At 37.1% G+C, this 23,850-nt stretch overlaps 1 protein-coding gene across 5 annotated transcripts in view; it reads left to right on the top strand.

Annotated features, from left to right (window-relative positions):
- The window catches only part of LOC142323095 (uncharacterized), a 352,611-nt gene that overhangs the window by 104,259 nt on the left and 224,502 nt on the right, over positions 1 to 23,850 (top strand). For all 5 annotated transcript variants that reach the window (XM_075362275.1, XM_075362276.1, XM_075362273.1 and 2 more), the window contains one exon: positions 11,788 to 11,865. In XM_075362275.1, coding sequence (XP_075218390.1) covers positions 11,788 to 11,865 — 78 coding nt within the window. The remainder of the gene's footprint in view (positions 1 to 11,787; positions 11,866 to 23,850) is intronic.

Here is a 23,850-nt window from a genome sequence, read left to right as displayed (position 1 = left end):
TGTTGAGGAAATATAGAAGATGAATGATCATAAATTAATCTTAAACGATAAATGTTCATATATTCTAATATCTGAAAAACCATTAGAATGTGAAAAGATGGTAAAATATACTGATAACTATAAATAATATTCATTATGGATATACGTGTGATGATCGAATACATATAAAAGTAATTTTACACGGTGATTTTGGCGAGTTGAATTTAATAGATAAATTCTATGGCTCTATGAATCTTGATTTAATTGTAGAGGATTTGTCAAAATGGCCTTACAATTTACATCCTGTCAGAGGATTGCTTCTCGGCCTCTGGGCCCGGTCTGTAAACTTGCTTTGCAATACTGGTGCGATTTTCTGCAAGAACAGTGTTCAACGTACATGTCGTCGGGGCTGTAAAACGATCTCTGGTCTCCTTGAGTACGTCCAGAGTGCTGTGAGTTTGGCCTATTTTCAGTGATCTACAGGCTGTCTGGTTGAGCGTGTATCCTTCAGCAATATTGAGCTTTCTTGAACTTAGGCTGTTATCACACTTAGCGCGATTGGTTTTTAGATTTGTCATATCTTGACAAGCAAGGGAATACTCCTTAGTCCTGCTTGCGTTCTTTTTAGAACGAGGGCCATAATCTGTGGTTACTTGTAGCCGATCCAGTAGGCCAAGAGGTGCAAAGAGTGACAGGGGAATACAGAAGGTCCCCAGCTGTCCGTGATTTACTGCGGACAGTAGTCACATTCGTGGGCTTGCCCAGAATTTATTGGTAGAAGGAAGACAGCAAGTATGTCGAAATCCCAAGGTATTAAAGCTAGGGTAACTCTGGCCATGCTAGAAAACCAGCTTTTAGTTAGGCCTGGGCGGAAATTTCCCCGTACTCCTCAGGTTCAGAGGCCGAAGGCTCGGTGATGGATGTGGGACATCCACTCAGGAAATCAGAGGCGAGCCGTTGATCGAGGAATTCAAGGCGGCACTGGGCGACCTGGCAGTCCTTCGGGATGTTGGCTGCAGCGCAGCAGTTTAAATAACCTTCTTGATTTTGTCAAGAGTCTCCGACAAAACGGGGACTCTCATGCCAGGTCTACGGCATGTTGGGGGAGTTCTTACTGCTTTGGCAGATAGTTTTCAAAAGTTGGCCTCCAAGCCCAAGGAGGTCAAGGTAGTTCAGATTCCGGGACCTACTCCCAAACAGTCGAAGTGTTACGCTGACGTTTTTGGGGTAAGCGAGAAGCTAGTCAAGCCTCGAAACAGCCCGAGTTGTTGTGAATAAGCCTGAGGGGTCTACTAAAACTAGTAGACAACTCAAGGAGGATTTTTAGGTTGCTCTTTGCTGTGACCGGAAAAACTCAGGATTAGGGAAATTAATGAGTCCAGCAAGGGTCTAGTAGTGGTTGCAAACAAGGAGACAGTCCAAGTCATCTCGAAGTCTCCTGTGGTAAAGAAGTTTGTTTGAGGTTAAGGTCGACCCGAAGCAAAAACCCGGGTCATTGTCTACGACATTGGCCGACGGCTATCCGATGAGGAGGTTCTATCTCCCGTCAGAGCAGAACACGGAAATGGATGAGGTCGAATTCAGGAAAGAGTGTAGGCTACTCTTCAAGATTGGTAAGCGTGATGTCCAGCGGTATCACAGCGTTTTTAACTCTGCGCTAGTCTCTTTAAGAAGTTTGTGTCTGAAGGTAAGTTGTATGTCGATTTAACGTCCTGTAGGGTTAAAGAGTACGTGGATGTGCAAAGGTGCTTCAAGTGCTGTCGTTTTGGTCACGGATAAATTCTGTAAGTATGCGTCGGTCTGCGCGCATTGTGGCGAGGAAAGTCACAAGCGCGACGACTGTTCGCAGAAATTCGAGGCTCCATTTTGCGTTAACTATAAAAGGTTGCGCAAAGAGTGCAGACATTCGGTCAACAGTAAGGACTGTGGCTGTTAATTACGTGCGGTAGAATTGTATTTCAATTACTTGGATAGTTAGTATCCTTCTTTGAAGCTTGATGTTTTATATGTAGTGTTAAGTGAATTGGAGTCTCGGGGTTGTTTTTGGTACGCCCATCAAAAAGTTGGGTGATATATCAGTCATGCTGGTTCTTAGTTCTCTGTATTATTGTGATCCATTTGCTGTTTGGTGCGGAGAGCTGTAGATTTTAGGTTCTTATGCGTTGCCAAATCGCTTTTTTTGCGAGTTAGGTGATGTCTGTGGGCATTTCTTGCGGGTTGTGACTCTGGCTGCAGGGTCGCCTTCGCATCGAAATCAAATGGAACTATCCATTAGTTGCGTTAGTCTCAGTCTTCAACTGAGTGCTGTAGTTAATAATTGTGAGACCTGGTAGAGTTCTAATTTCCCTGCGGTTTCTACCGCTGTGATTCTACTATATTGTCTAGTTTACTTTTACTATTGTCTGGTTTACTTTTACTTTCTACTTTTGACTAGTTTACTTCTCCTTTAACCTGCGCTGACGTCTGATGGTACTATGTGATGGTTAGTATCCCGGGTGGCTAGGGTTCCGCCTGAGCAGTTTGGAATGTGATCAGTTTGAGGGCAAGGAGACGTCTTCCGATTAAGCCACTCAAATCTAGGAACAAGGGGGTGTTGTAGCGACCAGACACGCTGCGAGGCGGGTGTTTTTCTTTCTCGGGAGGGAATTGAGATGTACAACGATCAGTGGTGGTTAGTCAACCTACGTTGCTGCGAAGTGCAAACAAAACAGCGGCGTAGTGTTGCAGTAGTGAACTGTCGGCTAAATAGGAAAGTTTCCTTTGTATATCGGTGTCCATATTCGTAAGTTCGTGAGGCCAAGGAAAGTTTCAGATCCTCTTGTAGGTTCAGGAAACGATTTTGCTCCGACCTCGCCGGTTGTCAAATAGGAGTTGTTAGCTTTTGACTTCGAGTGGGATATGCGAGAATGGAATACCCATCTCGAGGAAAAAATTGTTGAACGCTCACCTTGCTTTAGGTTAGGTGATAGATTATTAAGACTGTGTACGTAGTGCCTGGCGTCACAGTCGGGATTTTTCTTATAAGATGCAATGGAGCAATCCGGGGGAGGTTGCTTGGAGGACTTGGTCAGTGTGGTCAAGGACTTGGTAGCTGGGTATCCCTTCCAGCCGAGAAGGTCAGTCAGCAGGTTTTCGTCGTGGCCCCGGTCCTCCGCAAAGGAGGACAGGGAGGTCTCTACAGGGATAATGCAGCGCCCTAGGGTCGCGGATTGCACTAAATATCCAGCTGAAACCTCTGTCACGAGTTGAGCGGGGAACAGTCTTGTCGGATCCACACAAGGAGTACGAGGCAGTGGGGCGAAAGCCAAGCCGAAGGGCGGCTTCCCGCAAATTCTGCGAAGGTGGAATGCAGCGGTGCGGTGATAGGCCCTGAGTGGGAGGTGGCCGGAGGGAAGCCTACTGAACTTGGGTACGACAAATGAGGTGGATCGACGAGATTCGGGCAGAATGGTCCAAAATTTTCTTTAAAAAGGGGTCGAGGGCTGCTTTGGAGCTTCGACAGTTAGTCATCTCTTATTTGAGTGAATGTGCGTTGTTGGTTTTGGGTCTGGCACTTAAATGTGAGGAACTTTAGGGTGCCAACTTTACCTTGGATTTGGTCGTATCACGGCTATTCGGCAAGGTCAATCAGGTAGTGGAGGAAGTTAGAGGCTTCAAGCCGGTGACGAGTGTAGCTGTTGTGAGTTCAACAAGTCTATTAAAGGGATGAAAAAGAAGGTGAAAGAGCTTGTCTTCTTTGTCGCAGTAGCTGCCGTGCCCGCGACTAAGCGGATTGGTCTACTGTTGCCAACCCAGGCGCCGGTGGCCAAAATTAAGCGGGCCACTCTCCAGGTAGTCCCAATAAAACATGGTCCGGGTTTTTCGTCAATAGCAACGGAGCTAACCCTTAAGGAGATTCTGGACCCGAGGAGAGAAAGGATCCAAGTCTCCGGGCTATAAAAAAGGGAAAATAGCGTCATTTTGGAAGTTGTAAGTGAGCGGCAGGCAAAGCAGTTTCTGGAGGCCGACGTTTTGTGAAGAACGGGCTGAAGGCTCTGTTTCTGGCCGAGTGGAGGCCACAGATATTGGTGTACGATATGCCAAGGGTGACAAGGGTAGAGGAGCCCGAAATCCTCAAGGACGTGCACGGTCAAAATCCGTTATTGGATATGGTCGTCGAAGATTTCCTTCGGGAAATCAAGGTGGTTAGGCAGCTGGGGAGGAAGGAAGCCCTAAAGAGTCACTGGGTGTTGGAGACCTCGCAAAAGATCCGGCAGGTCTTGCTGGCCGGCGGACCTTTGTTTTTCGGGTGGACTTCATGTAGGGTCGTCGACCATATAGAGGTCAGCCAATGCTTTAAGTGTCAGGGCTTTGGTCACACCTCTCTCCGCCGGAGAGCGCAGTCGGAGATGTGTGGTTACTATGCTCTTCAGGGGCACAGGGCAGCCAATTGCCTTGTCAAGTCTGCGCCGCCTATACGTTGATGAAAAGCACCGATGCTGGGCACCTGGGCAGGGGTAGGCAGTGCAGGGCATATGATATTGCTCGGGCGAGAGCTGTGAAGATTACAGTTTATGGCAACGTCTGAATTGGGGGAAGCCTTTGAGAACGGATTCCACCTTGTTAACGCTTGCGCCTTAGGCAGTTAAATCTTCAACACCCCGGGCGGCCACCAGTGAAGTCAATCTCGTTCGGTGTTTTCTGGATGTCCCATTGTTCCGGCGAGCAATTCACTGTCGGAGTACTCCTTAAGGAGTATGTTCATGCTATCAAGGAAGCTAAACTGAAGTTATGGCAAGACTACCTGCGCAAGTTGCAGCGTATCCCCTGGCAGCTCTCGAGGGGTCATCCAAAGCCATTGCACGTGCTTTCCAGTGTTCGATGCGTGTTTGGTGGACCACACTTTAACATCTGTGGCGCCTTACCAGGCGTTCCTGAATACTCTGTTTCCAGATGCTCCGGAGTGTGAAGCAGAATTCGGCATCAGGGCGGGTGAGACACTATTCCCTGGTGTACGAGCTATGGATCCCGTAGATATAGACCGAGTGGTTTCTTGAGTGGCACTGAGAAAGGCACCGGGGATTGACCAACCTGATCCTTATATTTTCCATCAACTGCTGCCTGTCATAAGAGAGCGGCTTGGCAGGCTTTTCTCGAGGTGCCTTTACTGGGGCTGCTTTCCGGCTTGCTGGAAGGTAGCTTGGATGAGGGTGCTCTTAAAATCAGGAAAGGATCCTAGTTAGGCTGGTAGTTATCGATCATTCAGCCTATTGACAGGCTGCATCGGGCGCAGACGCCTTTGTCAACCGCAGAGGGCTGGATAGACATGCAAATTTAAAGATTTTTGTGCCGAAGACGAAGTACAAGCTTCTCAAGCGTGCAGACAAATTATCGTACAGTCGGAATCCCCACATTAAGTATAAAGGCTTTGTAATCAGCCGAGTGAGAGTTCATAAGTACTTTGGTTTTGTGTTTGATGAGAAGCTGCTTAGTAACCACATTAAGCAAGTAGCGGCGGACTCTGTCTCAGTGATGCACAAACTTTGGAGGATTGCTTGGAAGGACTATGGGTTGTGGGGACATCAAATGAACAAGGTGTACCGAGGTGTCTTCGAAAGCATGATCTCTTACGCGGCCCCCGTTTGGGCGCATAGGTTGAGTATGAATAAAGCACTTGTTCAAAATTTAAGGAGTACCCAGCGCAGAGTCTTAATTGTATGGGCTGGTGTTTTTAAAACAACCTCCTACGAGGCTACTACCGTATTGGGAAAGGCTCTCCCAATCGACTTAATGCTAAATGTTCGGGCAGCCATGTGGTGATTTCAAAGAGGTCAGGGGGCAAGGTATTTGAGATGCGTTTTCGAAGTGGGCCAGTACTGTAGCGAAACGGGAAGCACAATACACCGGATCTAACTTTCGTTAAGTTGCCCATCTCCCGCCTGCGGAACAGGCTAAAGAGCCTCACGATGGATACATGGCAACTGGAATAACATACCACGACTAAAGGAAGATCCTTGTATAAGTTTATACAGGATCTGGAGAGCTCGTTTTTAAGGGCAACGGGTGCCCGGGTGTTCACCAACCATGTTAATTTAAAGCAATATCTGTTTTGGTTCCGCCTGGCAGCTGATCAGCTGTGCGTCTGCGGGGAAATTCAGTCAAATGAACACCTGATGTTTGACTGTCCTGCTCTTGGAGGGGCCAGAACACGAACCACCCGGGAACTTAGAGGTCAAGGGGATAAAAGGCCACTCGCAAACGGGAGTCAATGTGGCGAGAGCTACATGTTCGGACCGTGTGGGAGTTTTTTGACGCGTTTGCCTTGTTCTACCGACATCAGTAGTTTAGCTAAGGAAAAAGACTCCTACCCCACTTCTGTGGGAAGCTAACCAAGAGATATGTATGCCTGACCACTAGCCAATTAAGGCTCCAAGCACTTTAATATGATGGACAGGTACTTACTGGCATTCACAGACCTACGCGTGGCAGCGAATATCTGTCTAGACAAAATAAATTTTAATTTACGGATGTCATATATATTTTTAGTAGTTGACGGAGACGCCTACCCATTTTAGGAATTATATGACAAGTGAGCGGATGGGATACGTAAGCTGGTGGTGTATGCCACCGCGCTTAGTCCACTCAAGCTGTTAGGTAAGCTCTAGAAGCTATTTAGGACACTGGTCACTAAACTGTTTCGAGGCTCAGTAGCCGTTTGTGGCACAGACATTCGGTCTTATGCTTTAGGACGATCGAATGGGGTGGTGGTTGGAGAAATGCCAAGCAAACCAATCCAGTCAGAGAAGTTGTAAACATATAATTTAATTGTTTAAGTTGCAATAGATTTGGAACTTTCAGATTAAGAAGAAGAAGATGTAGGGCGTTTAGCAATGTTATTAATATAACATATTAGCTGAACAAACTATGTGTTAATATTTTATTAAAAAATCACTTTTTAATTTTTATAAATAGATAGGTAATATGATGTTTCGTAATAATAAAATTGCGGGTAAAACATCAAAATATCTTCCACAATTAAGGTGTAATAACTCATTTTCTCCATCAGATTATCCCAGGTCCCCTTGGGATAGGATTTTTCAACGACTGATGACGGAAATTATGATATAAAAGATCATAGATTGTGTAATCTGATTCGCTGAACGATGGTTACGCGGTGAATTTTAAACGGGCTAAAAATATGTTTAACGAATACACAACCAATCTCAGCGAACGGTTTGGAAAGATTGAATGACTTTTTAATGAGTACATTAAAAAGCATACACAGGTTTAAAAACTGAAGTTGGCTGAAGAAACTATAAAGTTTATGAGAGATGCAATCGCGTCGCTTAAATAACAAACTGAAAACTATATGGATGATGAAATAGTTAGTCGCGTTACTGAAGAGCTCATGAAAGCTCCCACACGACAAATGTAGAAAATAAAATGCATGAGATTAAATGGATTATGGCAGAAATTATTCGTGGAAACGAAATAACAAAATTACAAAATAGCATCGTTATTCAAAAATAGTGTTTATAAAATATTAGTTTCTTAATATAGATATTTAAAAATGTCTGAAATTGTCGATGTAGTTAAAATTAAGAAATTGAATAATTTTGTCTGCGTTCCCAAATATTCTTCCGAACAAAGCGCGGTTTTAGATTTAATTTCACCATTCCATGCAGTTTTAAAAGTCGGCCAAATAAAATTCATCCCAACCGGTATTGCTATATCGTTACTGAAAAATTTCGAAGCGCAAAACAGACCCAGATCAGGTTTGGCGACTAAAAACGGCATTACAGTTGCCAATTCGCCGGGTGCAATTGACGCCAATTATCGCGGTGAAATTAAAATCATCCTTTATAATTTGAGAAATAAAGACTTTACGGTACAAACAGGTATGGGAATCGCGTAAAAGGGAATATCAAAATACGAACGCTTACCGTGGATTGAAAGTGAAAAACTCGATGAAACTGACTGTAATGTTCATAGTTTTGATGTAACCGGTTTAGCATAATTAACTGTAAAAATAATCTGTTTCATTGATAAATTTATTGCATCTTTCTTTCTTTATAAGAAATATTTAGTTGGTCGGGATTCCAACCGACTAATTGGAAGTTCTGCGCATGCGCAAAACATCATTTTGATTTACAACTGAGGAACACCGATTGAAATCGCATTCATTAAAGAATCATTAACCCTGAAAATGTTGCCGTTATAAATTCTATTTGTTGTTAAAATGTAGTGAAAAAATTACTTTATACGAAATATTTTGCCATTAGTCTCATAAATAACCGCGGTTCGGATTCTCCCTAGTATTTTCCTAGGCTTTTTCCTAGTTATACCAATAATGCATTTGAATGAAAATAATTTTTTTTATAGATATGAAGAAAAAGAAGAATATGAAAAATGGTCATGGTATTATCAGTTCTGTAGTCGATAAGGCTGTAGATTAATTACCGTTTGAGGCGCATATTTCAGGTTACTATTATTGCGGTCCGGGTATAAAATTAAACAAGAGGCTGAAGCGCGGTGACAAAGGTAACAATAAATTGGACGAGACTTGTATACTGCACGATATAGCTTATTCGAAATATTAGGATAATGAAACCAGATCTGCAGCCGATAAACTACTAGTAAAAAGAGCTTTTTTCCTTTTTGGAACACCAGAGGTGTTACAATATAATTCAATCAGCATTGTTTTTTACGTTTATCCCTTTATCTTTGAAATAACGCTAGTAACAGTAGAGTTCGAATGACCGGGTTATAACGGATCTGTTCTGTATTTTGATTATCTGATTTAGTAATTATTATAATTTTCTATTTACTGAAATCTATGCAAAAAATTACAATAAATTTCAACGAGCAAAATCCACAAAAAGATTTGGCACATACAGAATTATGACTGATCATAATCTTAGTTTTACCTGTGCATAAAAATAATTTCCTTAACAGTTAATACACTTAAAATAATTGCTTGGTTTTTGAAATCTGCTAATAAAACATATGGAAATAACTCTCTTTTAAAGTAACACATATAATGGGTCTTAAAATGCCATATACATGTCTTCAGTATAATTATAAAATTGTTTATGAAATATGTGGGTATTAGATGTATTACGAGTATAAAGACTAACTTACTAGATTTTAGATTAATCTAAGGATCATCCATGCCTCCTTTCGATCTGGATAAATGGAATATAATTATTGAAATATGTGACAATAAAAATAATTACAAAATCAAAAAAAATATATTTAAGACTTTTTAAAATATTCTATGCTTGTTTGTTGCGTATGCGCTTATGAGTGTAAATATACAGAAATTCTTTTTACGTAAAAAATATTCATAAAAGAAAACTTCTTGTTGGAGGTTTCTATGGCTCTTCCGATTAGATTTCTTATCTATAAATCTTGGATGATATTCCAGTGTAGGATAAAAATATTCTGTGAAGAAATACTTTTCAGATGAATTTTCTGATTCAAATAAATACTTATGAAAGAGTGTATGTGTTTGTTTGTTTGTTGGCTTGTGTGTAGATACATACACGCGTGTGTGTACAGGTACACGAATACTTTAATAAAACTTAAAAGATAAATAAAAATAACATTGCTACGAACTTGAGAGAGGCATGTTACTCAGAAAAAATGGAATTCATTCAGCTAAGTTAATATTTTTCTTTTTTTTTAGTAAATCCTTGCATCCTGGATTAGGGAGTTAAACACTAATTTAAATTTATATTAAAAAGTTACATAATTGTTTTTGAAAATATACATTGGCTGTCGTACTTATTTTTACTTTTTCATTATCATTTTTAAATGAAATATTGTAATAATATAAAAATTATATTCCAGGATTTCGATGAATTTAGATTCCGAAAATAGATTGTTAGTAAATGTCTGTTACTATGCGAAGTTTGACCTCTCCTAGCTGACAAACCAATGAATTGACAGCATTGAAATGTTGTAAATGTAATCAATGGATTAAGAGAAGCAATAAATTAAATTGTTTATTCTTTACCGATTTAGTACTAACAACATAAGCAGTAATAGTTGTGTTAATAATAGTTTAAAAAATGGGAGTAAATCATTGAAGAAAAATGTAAAAACGGTAATATAATAAATAATCTGATATGTGATCTAAATGGATCTAGAAAATCCTGCTTGGAAGGACACTGACAGGACGCAACGATTTTTTGCATCTTATTAGAAATAACATTTAGAACTAGTAATTAATTCAATATTTCCGCTGAAAGTTGTATTAAATTAACTTTGTCGTACGGGAGTAACTCAACCTCTGTAACAAAATGGTCTCGTCTTTTCTTTTCGTACGGAAGATTCTAGGTTTGATTCAGTATGGTTAGGCGTTTTGTACGTACTAAAAATTCATTTTTTGCTACATGTAACTATATATGAGTACATTTCGTGGTGTGTATTTGAAAGGATAAATTAATTAAAAATAGAATTGTTTTATACATAAACGTTCGTATCATTTATGTTTCATAACCGTTTATTTATCTTATTCGTATTTGTCGTATATATATATATATATATATATATATATATATAAAATGAAATTTTAAATTATTCAATAAGCTATTATTCGAGAGTATTTAAATTCAATTTTTACATAAAAATTTCATTTTATTTGGAATACAATTAAGACGGTTTAGTTTAGAGCTATTGAGGTGTTACTTACAGCTTTGAAAAAGAAAAAAAATTTCTTAGTTTAATTTTTGAGTATAGAAATTATATTTTAATTTTCTAATTTAAGCTGTACTATTAAAACTAAGTAGCATAAAATTCTAACTAGATTAACTTACGGATGTAAATTTAAATAAATTTATTAAGAAGTAAACAAATTTTATTTTTAATTTTAGATAAAAAAAAAATGTTTGTAACTTGTTCTGTCGTTTTATATGTGAAAATATGTCTATTTTCACATATCTATTTTAAATTATATTTATTGTAAAATTAAAATTTGCTAGTATTTAGCAAAACAAAAAAATTACATGTACGAAACGCTTTTTATTGGTTAGATTTTTTCCATATGAATCATTCACAAAAAAAATTATTGCCTAAGTAGAATGTTTTTGTTTAATTTAAAAAAAAAATGGGTTATTCCACAAAGAATTCTATGATTCTGAAACCGTAACGTTCTGAAACAACTGTCAAAAATACATTTTCCAAAAGTCAGAATAAACACACAGCAAAACTGAATATATTTAAAATGGTTTTCGAAGGAAATCATCGATTGTTAATAGCAGTTTGAATCTAAAAGCGGTTCAACTTCATCCTTATCCTCGCAAAACTCGTAACCCGTTAAAAAATTATTAGCGGCCCGTTTTCATTTTTACGGGTGATCAGCACCTACGATTTATAATATCATTAAACGATTAATCTATCTTATCGAGTAGAAATAAAACTACAAACCATTAAGAAATTTGATTGGTTACTATGATATCTTGAAGCCTACGAATATATTATGGAACTTTATTTAATTCAAGGCCTTTAGGCAGATACGCCATTTTTATAATGATTTTATTATTTGTATTTGTTAATAAATGAATTTTCTCAGGTGACGGTACGTTGTTAATTATAATTTGACGACTGAATGACGCAGGAAACTACAGCATCTAAGAGCCGGTTCACTTAAAATATAACCGGTCAGGACAAGTCGTGTGATGTCAACCTCTAACATGGTAAAGGGAAGCACTAACCCTCTGTGCTACCATGATGCATTATTAGAAGTTGAAAACAAATAATATTTAAGTCGACGTATTAATTTTATGTTTATTATGTAATCTATTTATTTATTTAATTTTTTTTTAGGATAAACGAAGGAGAAGAATGGACTTTTGGCAACGGTTCACTCGGACTAAATCACAATGACTCGCCAGAATCTATTAGGTTAGTGTAGTTTTTAAAATTCATATGTTAGTTATTTATGATTTAGTGAAGAGATAAAAGGTATTTTAGCGTCTTACGGAAATACGATTTGCGAATAATAGAACTCGGTAATAAGAACAATTAGTATCAGATTTTAAATTCTGTCATTTCAATTAAAAATATAAGAGTAGAGTTGTTTCAGTATTATTGTCCGCTATTTATTGCAAACCTGAAAGTATTACATTAAAAATATTGAATTGTGAAATCGCGTAAAATATTCTGTTGATCAGCTTAGGGTAATCCGTCTGCAAATATTCTGTTGGGTAAAGTTAACAAAAATAAAAGAACACACAGCTCGTATTTGCCAAAAGAAATTGGACTTTAATAATTAGAAAGAAAACAAATGAAATTATGTTAAATCATAACCTTAAAAAATTAAAAGAAATTATGAAATAAACAGAACTTAAGAATTCTTAATAAGCATAACTTATAATAATACATAACAAATACAGAAAAATACATATTTCAAATAATAGTTTTGAGAATCAAACAAAGCCTGAAACAGGAGAACATAAAACCCCTTATTTTCAATTAGATACTTATAAACAAAACATCAATAAATAGTGTAACTAGAAAACAGTTGCATTACTGACATATTCTGTAATAATGAAAAATTAGCAATGAACAAATGTCATTAACTTAGTAAAGTAAATTACAACAATTCTTATTATTGGCACTGGCATTTCCTAATTTATGAACAACAAACTTATCATTAAATAATTAAAACTTGCAATTCTAGTTTATTGTAGAAAAAGAAGCCACGATAATATTCCAGTATAAAAAAAAAGTTAATTGAAATAAGTAAACAAAAATAGAGTTCATTTTAGTTAAATAAGCTTTCTTGAAAATATAAAATTACAAAGAAGTTCAAAACCGTAACTTCACACCAGGAGTTATTTTCTTTAGATTAATTTAAGAGAAGTAATATGAATTCGGTTCATGAGTAGATAATAATTAATCTCTGCGATTAACAAAATACATTAAATTGAATGATAGAGTCAAGTACAATGAAAACAAATTGTAATAAGTAAGCACATAAAATATGTTGCACATGAAATAATAACATAACCTTATCTAAGCCACCTTTCGTGACTGCACTTAAGTGAATAAATGGTTTTTTTAAACCAAATTTGAAACTGAAATGCATAACGTACGATTAACTGAATGTTTCACAAATTTTACTAATAACGTAACTGTTTACTATAATAAATAATGAATGATTTAAACATGCCTTAATAACACACGAATATTGGTAAAAAATGTACTCGTGAAATTAAAGTGCACATATACATACAGTTTATCCTTGGTGTAGTCTGTAATGGCGAATCAAAAATAACAGAGGTAACAATTTGTGATTAGAAGTTGAATAATTACGTAGCATCTCAGATATGTAGCAACGAGTTTGGAGAGAAATTGCATCGATGAAAAATGTAATCAGCAGCTGGAGAAGATTTGGCGTCGAAAGAAAAAGGGTTATGTGAAGGCAGCAATAAATAATGCGAGAAATGAACACGCAGTCACTATTAAGATGACAGAACCGCCCGTCTGACTGACGCCAGGTCTCGAATAAACCAAACAAATTTAATAAAACAGATACACATATGACAAGCCCAATAGGAAACAGAGTAATAAATTTACCAAGCCTGTAACAAACAGCAAGACCCAACGCTAGCTTTGAATTCATAGGAAATAACGAAAATTTACGCAATGGCGTAAACATACTCATTTTTTTGCAAATACTGTGAATTTGAAGAGAAAAAAGTACTACTCACGAACATTTTAAATATATGCAAAAAAAATTAGGATTTTTACAATTCCTGTTTTATGGAGGTCAGACAAGAAACCGAAAGGTAATGCAAAACATTTAATGGCTTAAAGAGCGATAAACCACCGTTTATCGCTCTACACGCGCTGTTTTAATTTACAACCTTTTTGTTTGCATAGTGTTGTGCCATAACCTAACGGTTGTATGCTATGAGATACAAAACATGAATCGCTCTTTCCCGACAATGGCGCAGCAGTTTTTATTATTTCTTTATTTTTTATTTTTGAGAAATAATAAGTATTTATAAATGGACAGTTCAGAAGATTCTATCGTTTACTTCACTGAGCCGAACGTACTGTTGATTTCAAAATGATCTTTTCAAAATATCAAAGATCTTCAGACCTTTTCAAAGTGTAGATGATGTTCAGCCTTAGATATAATACCTTCATTTTGTTCATCTAAAGAGACTGGCTGTAACTATAATGTATACCATTGGTTTTATAGGAAGTAACTACGGTTGCAAAATGTATTGCAATCGTGACAGCGATAAGAAATACGGGCTAGATAGTGTAATTGATGGATAAATCTACCCCTTTCTATCGTGAAACATGAATATCGTCTCCATTAAGTAGAGAAACGATTTTATTTATTCAAAAGATTTACTGAATTTTAAAGTATAGGTTAGCGATGTGATTTATTTTTGAGAAGCCTTTTTAAAGTTTTTTCAAAACCCTTGGAAAACAATTAGCCGTTTTTTTTAAATATTTAATTTTACCGAGCAGAGTTCTCAAATAAGAAGAAGGATATTACAGATATATTTAGAGCGTATTATTTAGTGAATAGTCATAAATTCCTGTAAGTATTATAGTACATCTATAAGTATTATAATAAGTATATATAAGTCTATAATAAGTATTATAGTACTTATTCTATCAAGTTTTTATAATTATTTAAACAAATTATACATGCGTTTCAGTCATTCATGACATCTAGAAAATGCATTACCGAGGGTTGACTGCTTTTTAATTGTAATTTGTTTTTAATGTCGGTGGTGTTACATTGTACAAAATTTATCAGTCTAACTTCAAATAATTTAAACGATATACTGTTTTTATGAATTAAGTATTTAATTCCGGAATAGTTAGTTAGGAATAAATGTACATAGTGTCTATATGTATTCTTGTTGATCGATTCAGAATATCAAACTTTCATACTATTTTATCGTGTTGTTTAAAAATTTAAATATACTCCTTCCACCTTTACCCATTAGAAGTGGAAACAAAGATCTACCCGTTTCCTAATATCTTTTTAATTTCTGCTGTATCGTCTACTGTAGTATCAAAATCCTTTTGCTGAGGTTACATGAAGATATTCAGACGGCGAAACATTTTCTTGTATTAATAAATTTCGTTCCCTATGAAAAGGTTTTCATTAAGCAAAGCAGACAACTGTTCCCGAAATGATGTTACACCGTATAGCTTATTCTCTAAATTTATACTTATAAAGATGAACCGAACGGTCTACTTAGGCTAAATTAAATATACACGTCGATTACGGTGGGTTGCCAGTATAGATCGACAAAGAGCAAACGGGACTTGGATCAGTTATTATTAACTTGTCCACAGACATTAGAGGAGTGCGATATAAAAGAATCAGCGCCGAACCCGACAGAATTCCTCATCATTTGGGCATTTGTAAGAGAATCAGGGCTGCACTGGTGCAACGGTTCCGGTATTCCGGTACTGCTTTTTAGGAAAATAAAAAATCGTTCTTTGACATGAAATTTATTTTAACTTAGAGCCTGGCCTACATTTTAACATTAATTTTTCGTTGTTTTCATATTTCATAATGAAAAATAAATTATTATCACTTCATTAAATGGTGTGCGACGAAGAACATTGTTGTTGACTAAGTGACTAAGCATAACCTACCATACTGAGCAAGCGCTGTGAGTTAGTGACCCGTTTATTTACTTCTAGCAGACAGAAAACCATATTTAATAACGTGGTTTCGAAAATACCGGGCTGCAAAAGATACCCGAACGAGACAGCAAAACTAACCACTTTGGAGAATACCGATCCATTTGCTAAGTTTTTGGAACTCTGTAGACATATTGGCGTATCAAAACTGGAGTATTTCAGCGAATAAAATATTGACGTTTCAACTCTATTAACTTTTAAGTTGTTCAAATGTTCATTTATTAAATATTTTTATGGATACAAAAATTATAATCGTTTAGTTCGATTCCTAACCCCAACTTTAATTTTATTTTTATTAATAAATTATTATTAGCCGATAAAAAATATAATCTAAGTTATAAAGATCAGACCGCCCGAAAACAGTCATTATTTTTGGATACACGTAGGCAAACAGCGACAAAATAAGTTGCTAAATAACTAAAATAACGAAAAAAGTTAAACATTTGACGTGAAAAAGAAAAGTTTTTCTTTTTATAAATGTAAATATCAAAATGAATGTACATTTTTCATAATATTGTTATGCCAGCCGCCTGAAGATGTGGACTTTATTCTTGCGATTGCTATAAGACAAAATCAAACGTTCTGATACTGGAAAATTTACGATTGCAGGTCTGAAGAGAGTGCTGTCGACGCGTTGTAACTTGACTACACCTATTCACTTGTTCTCTTTCTATCTACTTCCTCCTAATCCATGATACCAGTAGTTATTCTGTCCAGTGTAAGTGAGCGTTTGATAAATTTGCAACGACTGACAATACATTAATAATAATATACGGATAGGGATCGGATGAGAAGGTGACGCAGAGCTTGAGGTGAGCTGCCTGTTAGAGGCAGGCACAAAAGACCAAGACCTGGTTGTGGAGGTGGGGTGCTGGGAACGGCATAGCTGGGCCTGGCTGCCCGCTCTCGTGGTTAGAGGCGAAGGCACTTCCCGGAGTTGTGTGATGCTTTAATGCGTATCCAGCTTCGGAAAGCAAGGGGAAAAAAGATCTCGGATGTTTTAGATTAGACCGGTTCAGGTGGATGTTTCAACATTTCCAGTTATAGTTTAGATTAGAGTAATGGAATGAGAAATGAAATTTAAAAAAAAATTAAATGAACTCTTTTAAAGCTTACTGACTTTAGGTGATATTACCTTCAACCTGTTCACGGAAGGGCTTGACTTCATAATGGAAATCATTACTCTCAGAGAAAAGTAACTCTGACCGACACCAGTTGTAACTCAAACATTTCACAAGCGTTACCATCGTAAGAAAGACTGGGAAAGGTAGTGTAAAACAACAAATTATTGTTTTCTTTTAGACTTAAACCTCACCTTAACTTTAATTACTTATTTTCTATATCTGTGAAAGAGAAACTTTTATAAGAACTGTTTCTATTCCTCAGAAAAATATATGTAAGTAATGTGGCACAAAATATATGTATTTTTTCTCTCGGCTGCAGCAATTTAAAGTATCAAAAAATAAAAAAAAACATATTAGACGACCGTAACGGTTACTTTTACTCTTAGTTTTATTCGTTTTGTTTATAAACAATTCCTAATTCTTGCACGCTGTTGAGCATACAAATGTGTACACTGATGTAGTCATACATAACGTTATCATGCTATTTATTTTAGACACAAATTGATACGTCACCAATAAACAATTAAATTAATTAAGCAAATATTATTTCATAAATTTGAAACTATTACATCGTCATCTTTACTGGGAAACTGTATTTATCTAAAACTCATGGGAATATATAGAAAAAATATTGCCTCTTTAACCTCGGATGGCGATAATCTCGTGAAAATTTAAATAAATGTTAGTCGCATGAAAGTTTTTTAACTGGCTTTCTAATTTCAATGCTTGTTAATATGTTCATAACTAGACAAAATATCTGTTCTTAAATTTATGAATTTTTAAGCTTTATTTTTATGTACATTAGAACATTTCATTTGTTAAAAAAAAAAAAAAACTAATAAAAACAATTAAAACAATTAAAACAGGAAATTCTAAAATGGCGGCCATCAAAATGTTTTCATGATTAGTTACGTAAGTATTAGTTCTATCCAATAAATTTTTAATTAGATAACATGTTAAACATTTTATTTTAAACAAATGACTGCACCTTTGTTCAAGTTGGTTGATATCGGCTGAAATTGTTCAAGTAGCTCGCAAAAATTATGCGATCTGATAATTTTGTGTCTATTCTATTATTACTAATAACAGAAATTATTATTCATTATTTTTAATTCTATTAATGAAAAAAGTGAAAACAGGCGTAAAATCGTCGGAAAGATTGAATTTTGTTATCCACTTTAACGACATCACCCGTATCTCAGCTATTAAACACCTGAATTAAACAAATCAGGTGTTATCTTTTCCTCAATAAAATGCTTAACGTTTAATTTAAATCAGCATAATTCGATAAAAGTAATATTTACGTAGTTATTGACAATTAAGAAATTTTAATTGCGGGCACTTTGGAATTTCCTAAAATACAGTCTTAAACTTTTTTATTCTGTGGATGTTGGGTACATGTAAAAACATTTCACTCCGTTCTTTAGATATATATGTTAAAAAAAAAACACACAAAACAGAGTACAGGGAAAATGAAACTAGTTCGTCTTTTGTCCCCGTGAACCTTTTTGTTAATTTTGATGTCCTAAATCATCAGTTCCTTACATCTGGCCGACGCTTTCGGGACACTCTGTGTATATGGCGCTATATCTGAAAATTTGTATAAAGTTGCCTCCCGCGTTAGAAAAACTTGTTTGTTTCCTAACTGAAAGATAAACACTATTTTAGTAATGTGGTAATACTAACGTAAATCTATTTATTATAATAAACAGTTTAAATATTAACGCGGCTTCAGAAGACACTAAACTAAGACGTAACGGAATTTATTAGCATTTCGCTGATATCGAGTAACACAATGTGCATATTGAAAACATTAGTTTACTGGAACACTGTGTACACCCGATCAAAAATTCGTTAATAATTTAAATATATTTTTAATATTTAAAAATCTTTTATTACGCTTTGATAATTTACTTTATTTTTTATTAATTTGTAGAATATATAAATTGATCAATTTTTTTAATTGAACCCTCATTTTTATTTTGCTTGGTTCAGTTGTTTCACAAATTACCATCTTGTCACCGAATTGCTTCGACGGCTCGTTGTAATTAATAACTTTATGGTAGCACTGAGAAGAGCTGTTGTCGTTCAATGGCTTCTATGGCTTGTAATTTCAGGGCCACCTTGTGGTGGCCCTGAAAAGGCCACCCGGAGGAGGCCACAAGGAGAAGAGCTGTTGGGTCTGGAAGCTGGTCTCCAGCGAAGTCGGAGAGTTGCGGCTCGTCCATTAAAATCAAACCGGGCTTCCCTCAGCGGCAGTTGGGTCCCTACTACAGCGTGGCAATGGTGGCCCTCAGAGCCCCGCAGTGTCGGGTCGGCGTCGGTCGTCTTTCGCCCGCGCGGCCGAGGCGGTTCTCCCCGAGCGATCCTACGCTGGGCCGCCTCCTGCTGCTGAGTCCGCCGGCCAGGGCGATTGAACTCCGGTGAGCTGGAGCGGGAAGATAGCGTCTGCGTCCAGCGGCTGCCGCGGCGGGCCGGCCAGGCCTGCTGTTCCGGCGGGGATGTTGGCATCCGCCGGGAGGTCTCACGTTGAGGCAGCAGGAAACTTCTTCTGTCTTCCATCTTCTTATTCTTCTTGGTCTTCTCCAGGTGCTGGTCAACGATGAATTAAAAATTTACTCTCGTGCACGCTCTTTTATTGGAGCCTGAGATTGGTGGGGCCGCAGCGCCGCTATGGTGGGAGAACTGCGCGGTCATCTGCGCGACGGGGGTGACGCTTGTACTAGCGCGTACGTATACTGTGCTCCAGCTATCATCGGAGGTGCTACTGTTTTTGCCCGCCGATATTAAATTAGATATATATGTATTAACAATCTCTACCATCCTTACGCGAGTTGAAAGACGTCGTTAAAATGTAATATAAATTTATCAAATTATATATACTACAAAATGCATTGCTTTTAAGTTTTATTTTTTCACAATATATTTTACTTTTTCGCACAAGTTGCTCCATTATTCTTGAGATATAACAGTTTCACTTTCTGTAAGTGGGGTTTTTTTTTTTTTAGTTAGTTATTTTTGTACCAGCATAGTTCGGAAAGTTCTCAGTCTAATACTGAGGTGGCGCAGGTATGAAAAAGTACTATGATATTTGTCAAATATGATCCTTTAAATTGCGTACTGCGTAGTATCAAATGCATGCGTTTAGTTCTTTATGGCAGTCGAGTAAAGCAAAAATCATTTGACTTTTTTGTATAATGAATGAAATAAAAGTTCGAGCTGTCATAAAGAATTTTGTTTTGAAAGGTTTAATCCCAAAGGACAAACAAAAAGCGTTTAAATTCCACTTTAAAGGATTATACTCTTTTGGTTTGATGAAAGCTCGAGACGATCGAAAACCGCTACGACTGACAAAACAGTCACATAAATTCACATTGCCATATAAAATGATCGCTGACTGATGTGTTTTATGTGAACTTGCTGACATCGCAAAAACTTCAATACTTCGTGTTCACATTTTACTGATGTTTTTTTGGTGAAATAGCTTTCCAATGATGAATGTCACGTTCATTAATCGACCTAACAGGCATTCGACAGAACGCTTCTCAAGGATGTTGGACTTATTTAACCGTAATTCCGCTAAGTTTCTTCAACGTTTTATAATGACAGATGATCCCCAGAGCAAATAGCGGGTAGGAGGAGGTGAAAGTGAACAAAAAGAAAACAAAAACGGTTCCATTTGTAGGATAAATCACGGCTTCAATTCTATTTTGGGATTCTCATGGTGTGGTGTTCATACTACCTAGAACCAAGACAGGACCATTATCGGGGATATTGAACTTCACTATAGAAACGATTGAAGAGTAGACTAAGTAAATGCTAAACATCCACATCTGGTCAAAAAGGAAGTTCCCTTTTAACCACGATAATACGCTTGCATATACGTCTTAAGTTGCTGCTAAACTCTATGACCTACGCTTTGAAGTGATTCTGCGTGCGCCGTATTCGCGTATCTGGCTCATAGCAATTACTTTCTCTTTTCAAAACTGAAGAAATGGTCGTTGGATTAAGATTCACTTCAAATGATAAGCTCAAAGCTGAGAGAAAAGTGCATATTTTGCACTTTTCTGATTGTATGTTACACTGATTGTATTAAAAAGTTGGAAATTCGTTGATCTAAATGTATCGAATTTGCACGGTGACTATCTTGAAAAAAATGTTTAGAAATATTGTTTTCTTTGCCGGTCCGCGAAGTTTCCTGTACCATTTTAAATGGCACATTTCTTTCAGCTATCCGCCTTTACACTTGATTTCGTAACGTTACTTGATTCCGACTAGTAACGTAATTATTAAATATTATAAAACAGAAAAATGTGAATACAGGTGTGTAAGGGTAGGATGTAGAATTAAAAATTTGTGTAAATTTCTCTTGTTCTAATGGCGGTAAATGAAAAATAAGAAAATAAAGCAGACTAAATCAATAAAAGTTTTATGTACATGAATTACTGCACAGGTACACATTTATAAATATAATTTATATGCATTTTGATTCCATACCGTGGGGATCCATTATGGAGTCACTGAGAGAGAAAGGCATTAGTAACCTGTGAAGGCAGGTCGGAGATTATCTAAAGGACAGGTGGGCCACAGCTGATACACAATAAGGTCGCTATCGATTTTAGCTGTTTGGAGGTGTTCCGCAGGGTGGGTGCTGAGGCCCCTGCTTTGGAATGTGGTTTGTGACAGCGTGTTGAACGTCCGTCTGCCAGCACGAACGGAGACCATTGCATACGCCGATAACTTTGCGGTCCTTGTCAGCGGAAGGACGGAAGAGGAAATTCAGACAAGGGGCAATTCTGAATTATCTTTAATTGACGAATGGATGTAAATACATAAGCTGAAAATGACGATTAACTAATGTGAGTTCATAACCCTAACTGGGAGACGCAAGATGGGGCCAATAGAACTGAGAATCGGTGACGAGCTGCTGCAGCGGAGGAATAAGGTCAAGTACCTTGGCATAATAATAGAGCATGGAGATTCAGTGAACATGTCACAGAGGTCTGTAATAAAGCAGGGAGGTCAGTGAACACCTTAAATAGACTTATGTCCTCGCAGGCTGCTCCTGGCTCAGCCAAATGAAGAGTAATCATGACGGCCGTAGCCTCAGTTCTTTTGTATGCGGCGCCGGTCTGGGACCGGAGAATTAACATCCAGCAAAATCTAGACAGGCTTCGGAGGGTCCACCGGAGAGCATTACTAGGAGTTGTTTCGGGTTATAGGACACTTTCATACAATGCTGCGTGTTTTCTTCCTGGGGTTGCCCGGTGGACTTGCTCATCTCGGAGAGAACGGAACGGTTTGCAGGAGTAAGTAAGGCGGACGCCGGATTGTCTTGAACTTCGCTACTCCTCAGCAGTACTTATGCCTCCGAGTCTAGGGGTTGACAGTACCAGTACTCGATTCTTCCTTTTGTTTGTTCAAACGTAATGATTTCTATTGTTCACGCCTTCTACGTTTTTTTATAATTTTTTGTAGAAATAATTTCTTTGTAGTTTTTTCTAGATTTTTCTTTCTTCATTTTCTCTCTCTTTCTTCCACTGGAAGATTCTCTACTCGTTATACTACATTTAAAAATACCAATTTTTACTAAATACAGTAGCCTCTTAAACTTTTCTAAAATAAGCTACGTATTATAGAAGACGTAGGATTGGTTTTGGATTTAAAGGATTATGTTAGTGCCCTAAAATAGATCGGGTTAAGATTGGTCAGAATCGTTTGTAATAATTCTACTTCTGTTCAGCATTTAATTTAAAATGAATTGAATTATCATTAATTTTCATTAAAAAAAACTATTGACCACCTAATACACTCTTCGACAAATGACTGAATTTACTATAGGATGTGGTTACAGTTGAACTCACAGTTTATTGGGTAAGAGATAGGAACGACAACGAAATAACTTATTACCATGGATGACGGAACGGAACGCAAGGATATGGGCGGATTTTTTATTTCCCTATTTATTGCAGAGCCTGGACACCAGTCCCTTGTTGCTGGGTCTTCGTATTTATCTGGCGGATATTTAAATTTTTAATGACGGTTATACATTTATTTTTAGTTTGTTTTTAAGATGGACAGATTCTGGGATTGTCTTCCGATTCTTTGTACATCGGGTTTGTGAAAAAATATTTTTTTTCTCGGGAGATTAACGAAATATTTACGTTCTTCTCCCGACGCGATTCCCCTTCACTCCATCCACTGAAGGTCTTTCGTTACTGGTGCCTTTCGGTCTAGCAGGAGTACATCTGAAGGACGCTAGTTTTGTGTGGAAGGTACAATTCACTCCGTTCGTCGAGGGACTCGCAAATGGTGGCTATAGGTGATTGCCCGACTAATAATTGTCTTATGTCCGTTCCTAAATATAGAACAATGTAACTACCGTGCTGGTGTGGTGATTGTTGGAGTTATCCTACGAATACGACCAACCACAATGTGCAAACATTTACAGTGTACAACAAATAAAAACACTTTTCTTGTTTTCATTTGATAATATTGATAGAATTAGGTAAGTAATTGACATTTTTACGACACAGTCCTGATTCAGTACTAACAAGTGAAAAGTGAAAACGAAATTTAAAAGCTTTCTGTATATAAATTTTACATAGCCGCCGTATTTGTTTAGACTATACTTTACATATTTTCTTTATATTTCTTGAAGAAACTGTCTAAGACGAGTAGCAGCAATTTCTCTAATCTTTTTTATGATTTTTATCATTATTCTCATCTCAATATTCTTTATTCCTCAATATATCTCTCCAAACGATCCACGTTTGTACCTATCACAAAAGTACAATAAAAAATATACGTTTTACGAACCTGTTTCTCTACTTCATCAATGTCGGTGTTAGCAGTCCTATACCCCTTTATACTGCAGTTGTTTTATTACAGAACCGTATTCGTACTTGCGTAATGGAAATAGCTTTCAAAAAAATAAGTTGTAAAAATTTAGTTGTCGAAGAGCTAACAACAATTTGTTAGCTCTTCGACAGATGCAAACACCCAGGCGATTTAGAATTTATGCGCTAAGGCCAAAACGAAAAACAAGAGAACTCGGGGCACTTATCAGACAATGTGA

The sequence above is a fragment of the Lycorma delicatula genome, chromosome 4, assembly GCF_047948215.1.
Source record: "Lycorma delicatula isolate Av1 chromosome 4, ASM4794821v1, whole genome shotgun sequence".
Classification (NCBI taxonomy): domain Eukaryota; kingdom Metazoa; phylum Arthropoda; class Insecta; order Hemiptera; family Fulgoridae; genus Lycorma; species Lycorma delicatula.
This window is presented reverse-complemented; position numbering and strand designations above follow the sequence as displayed.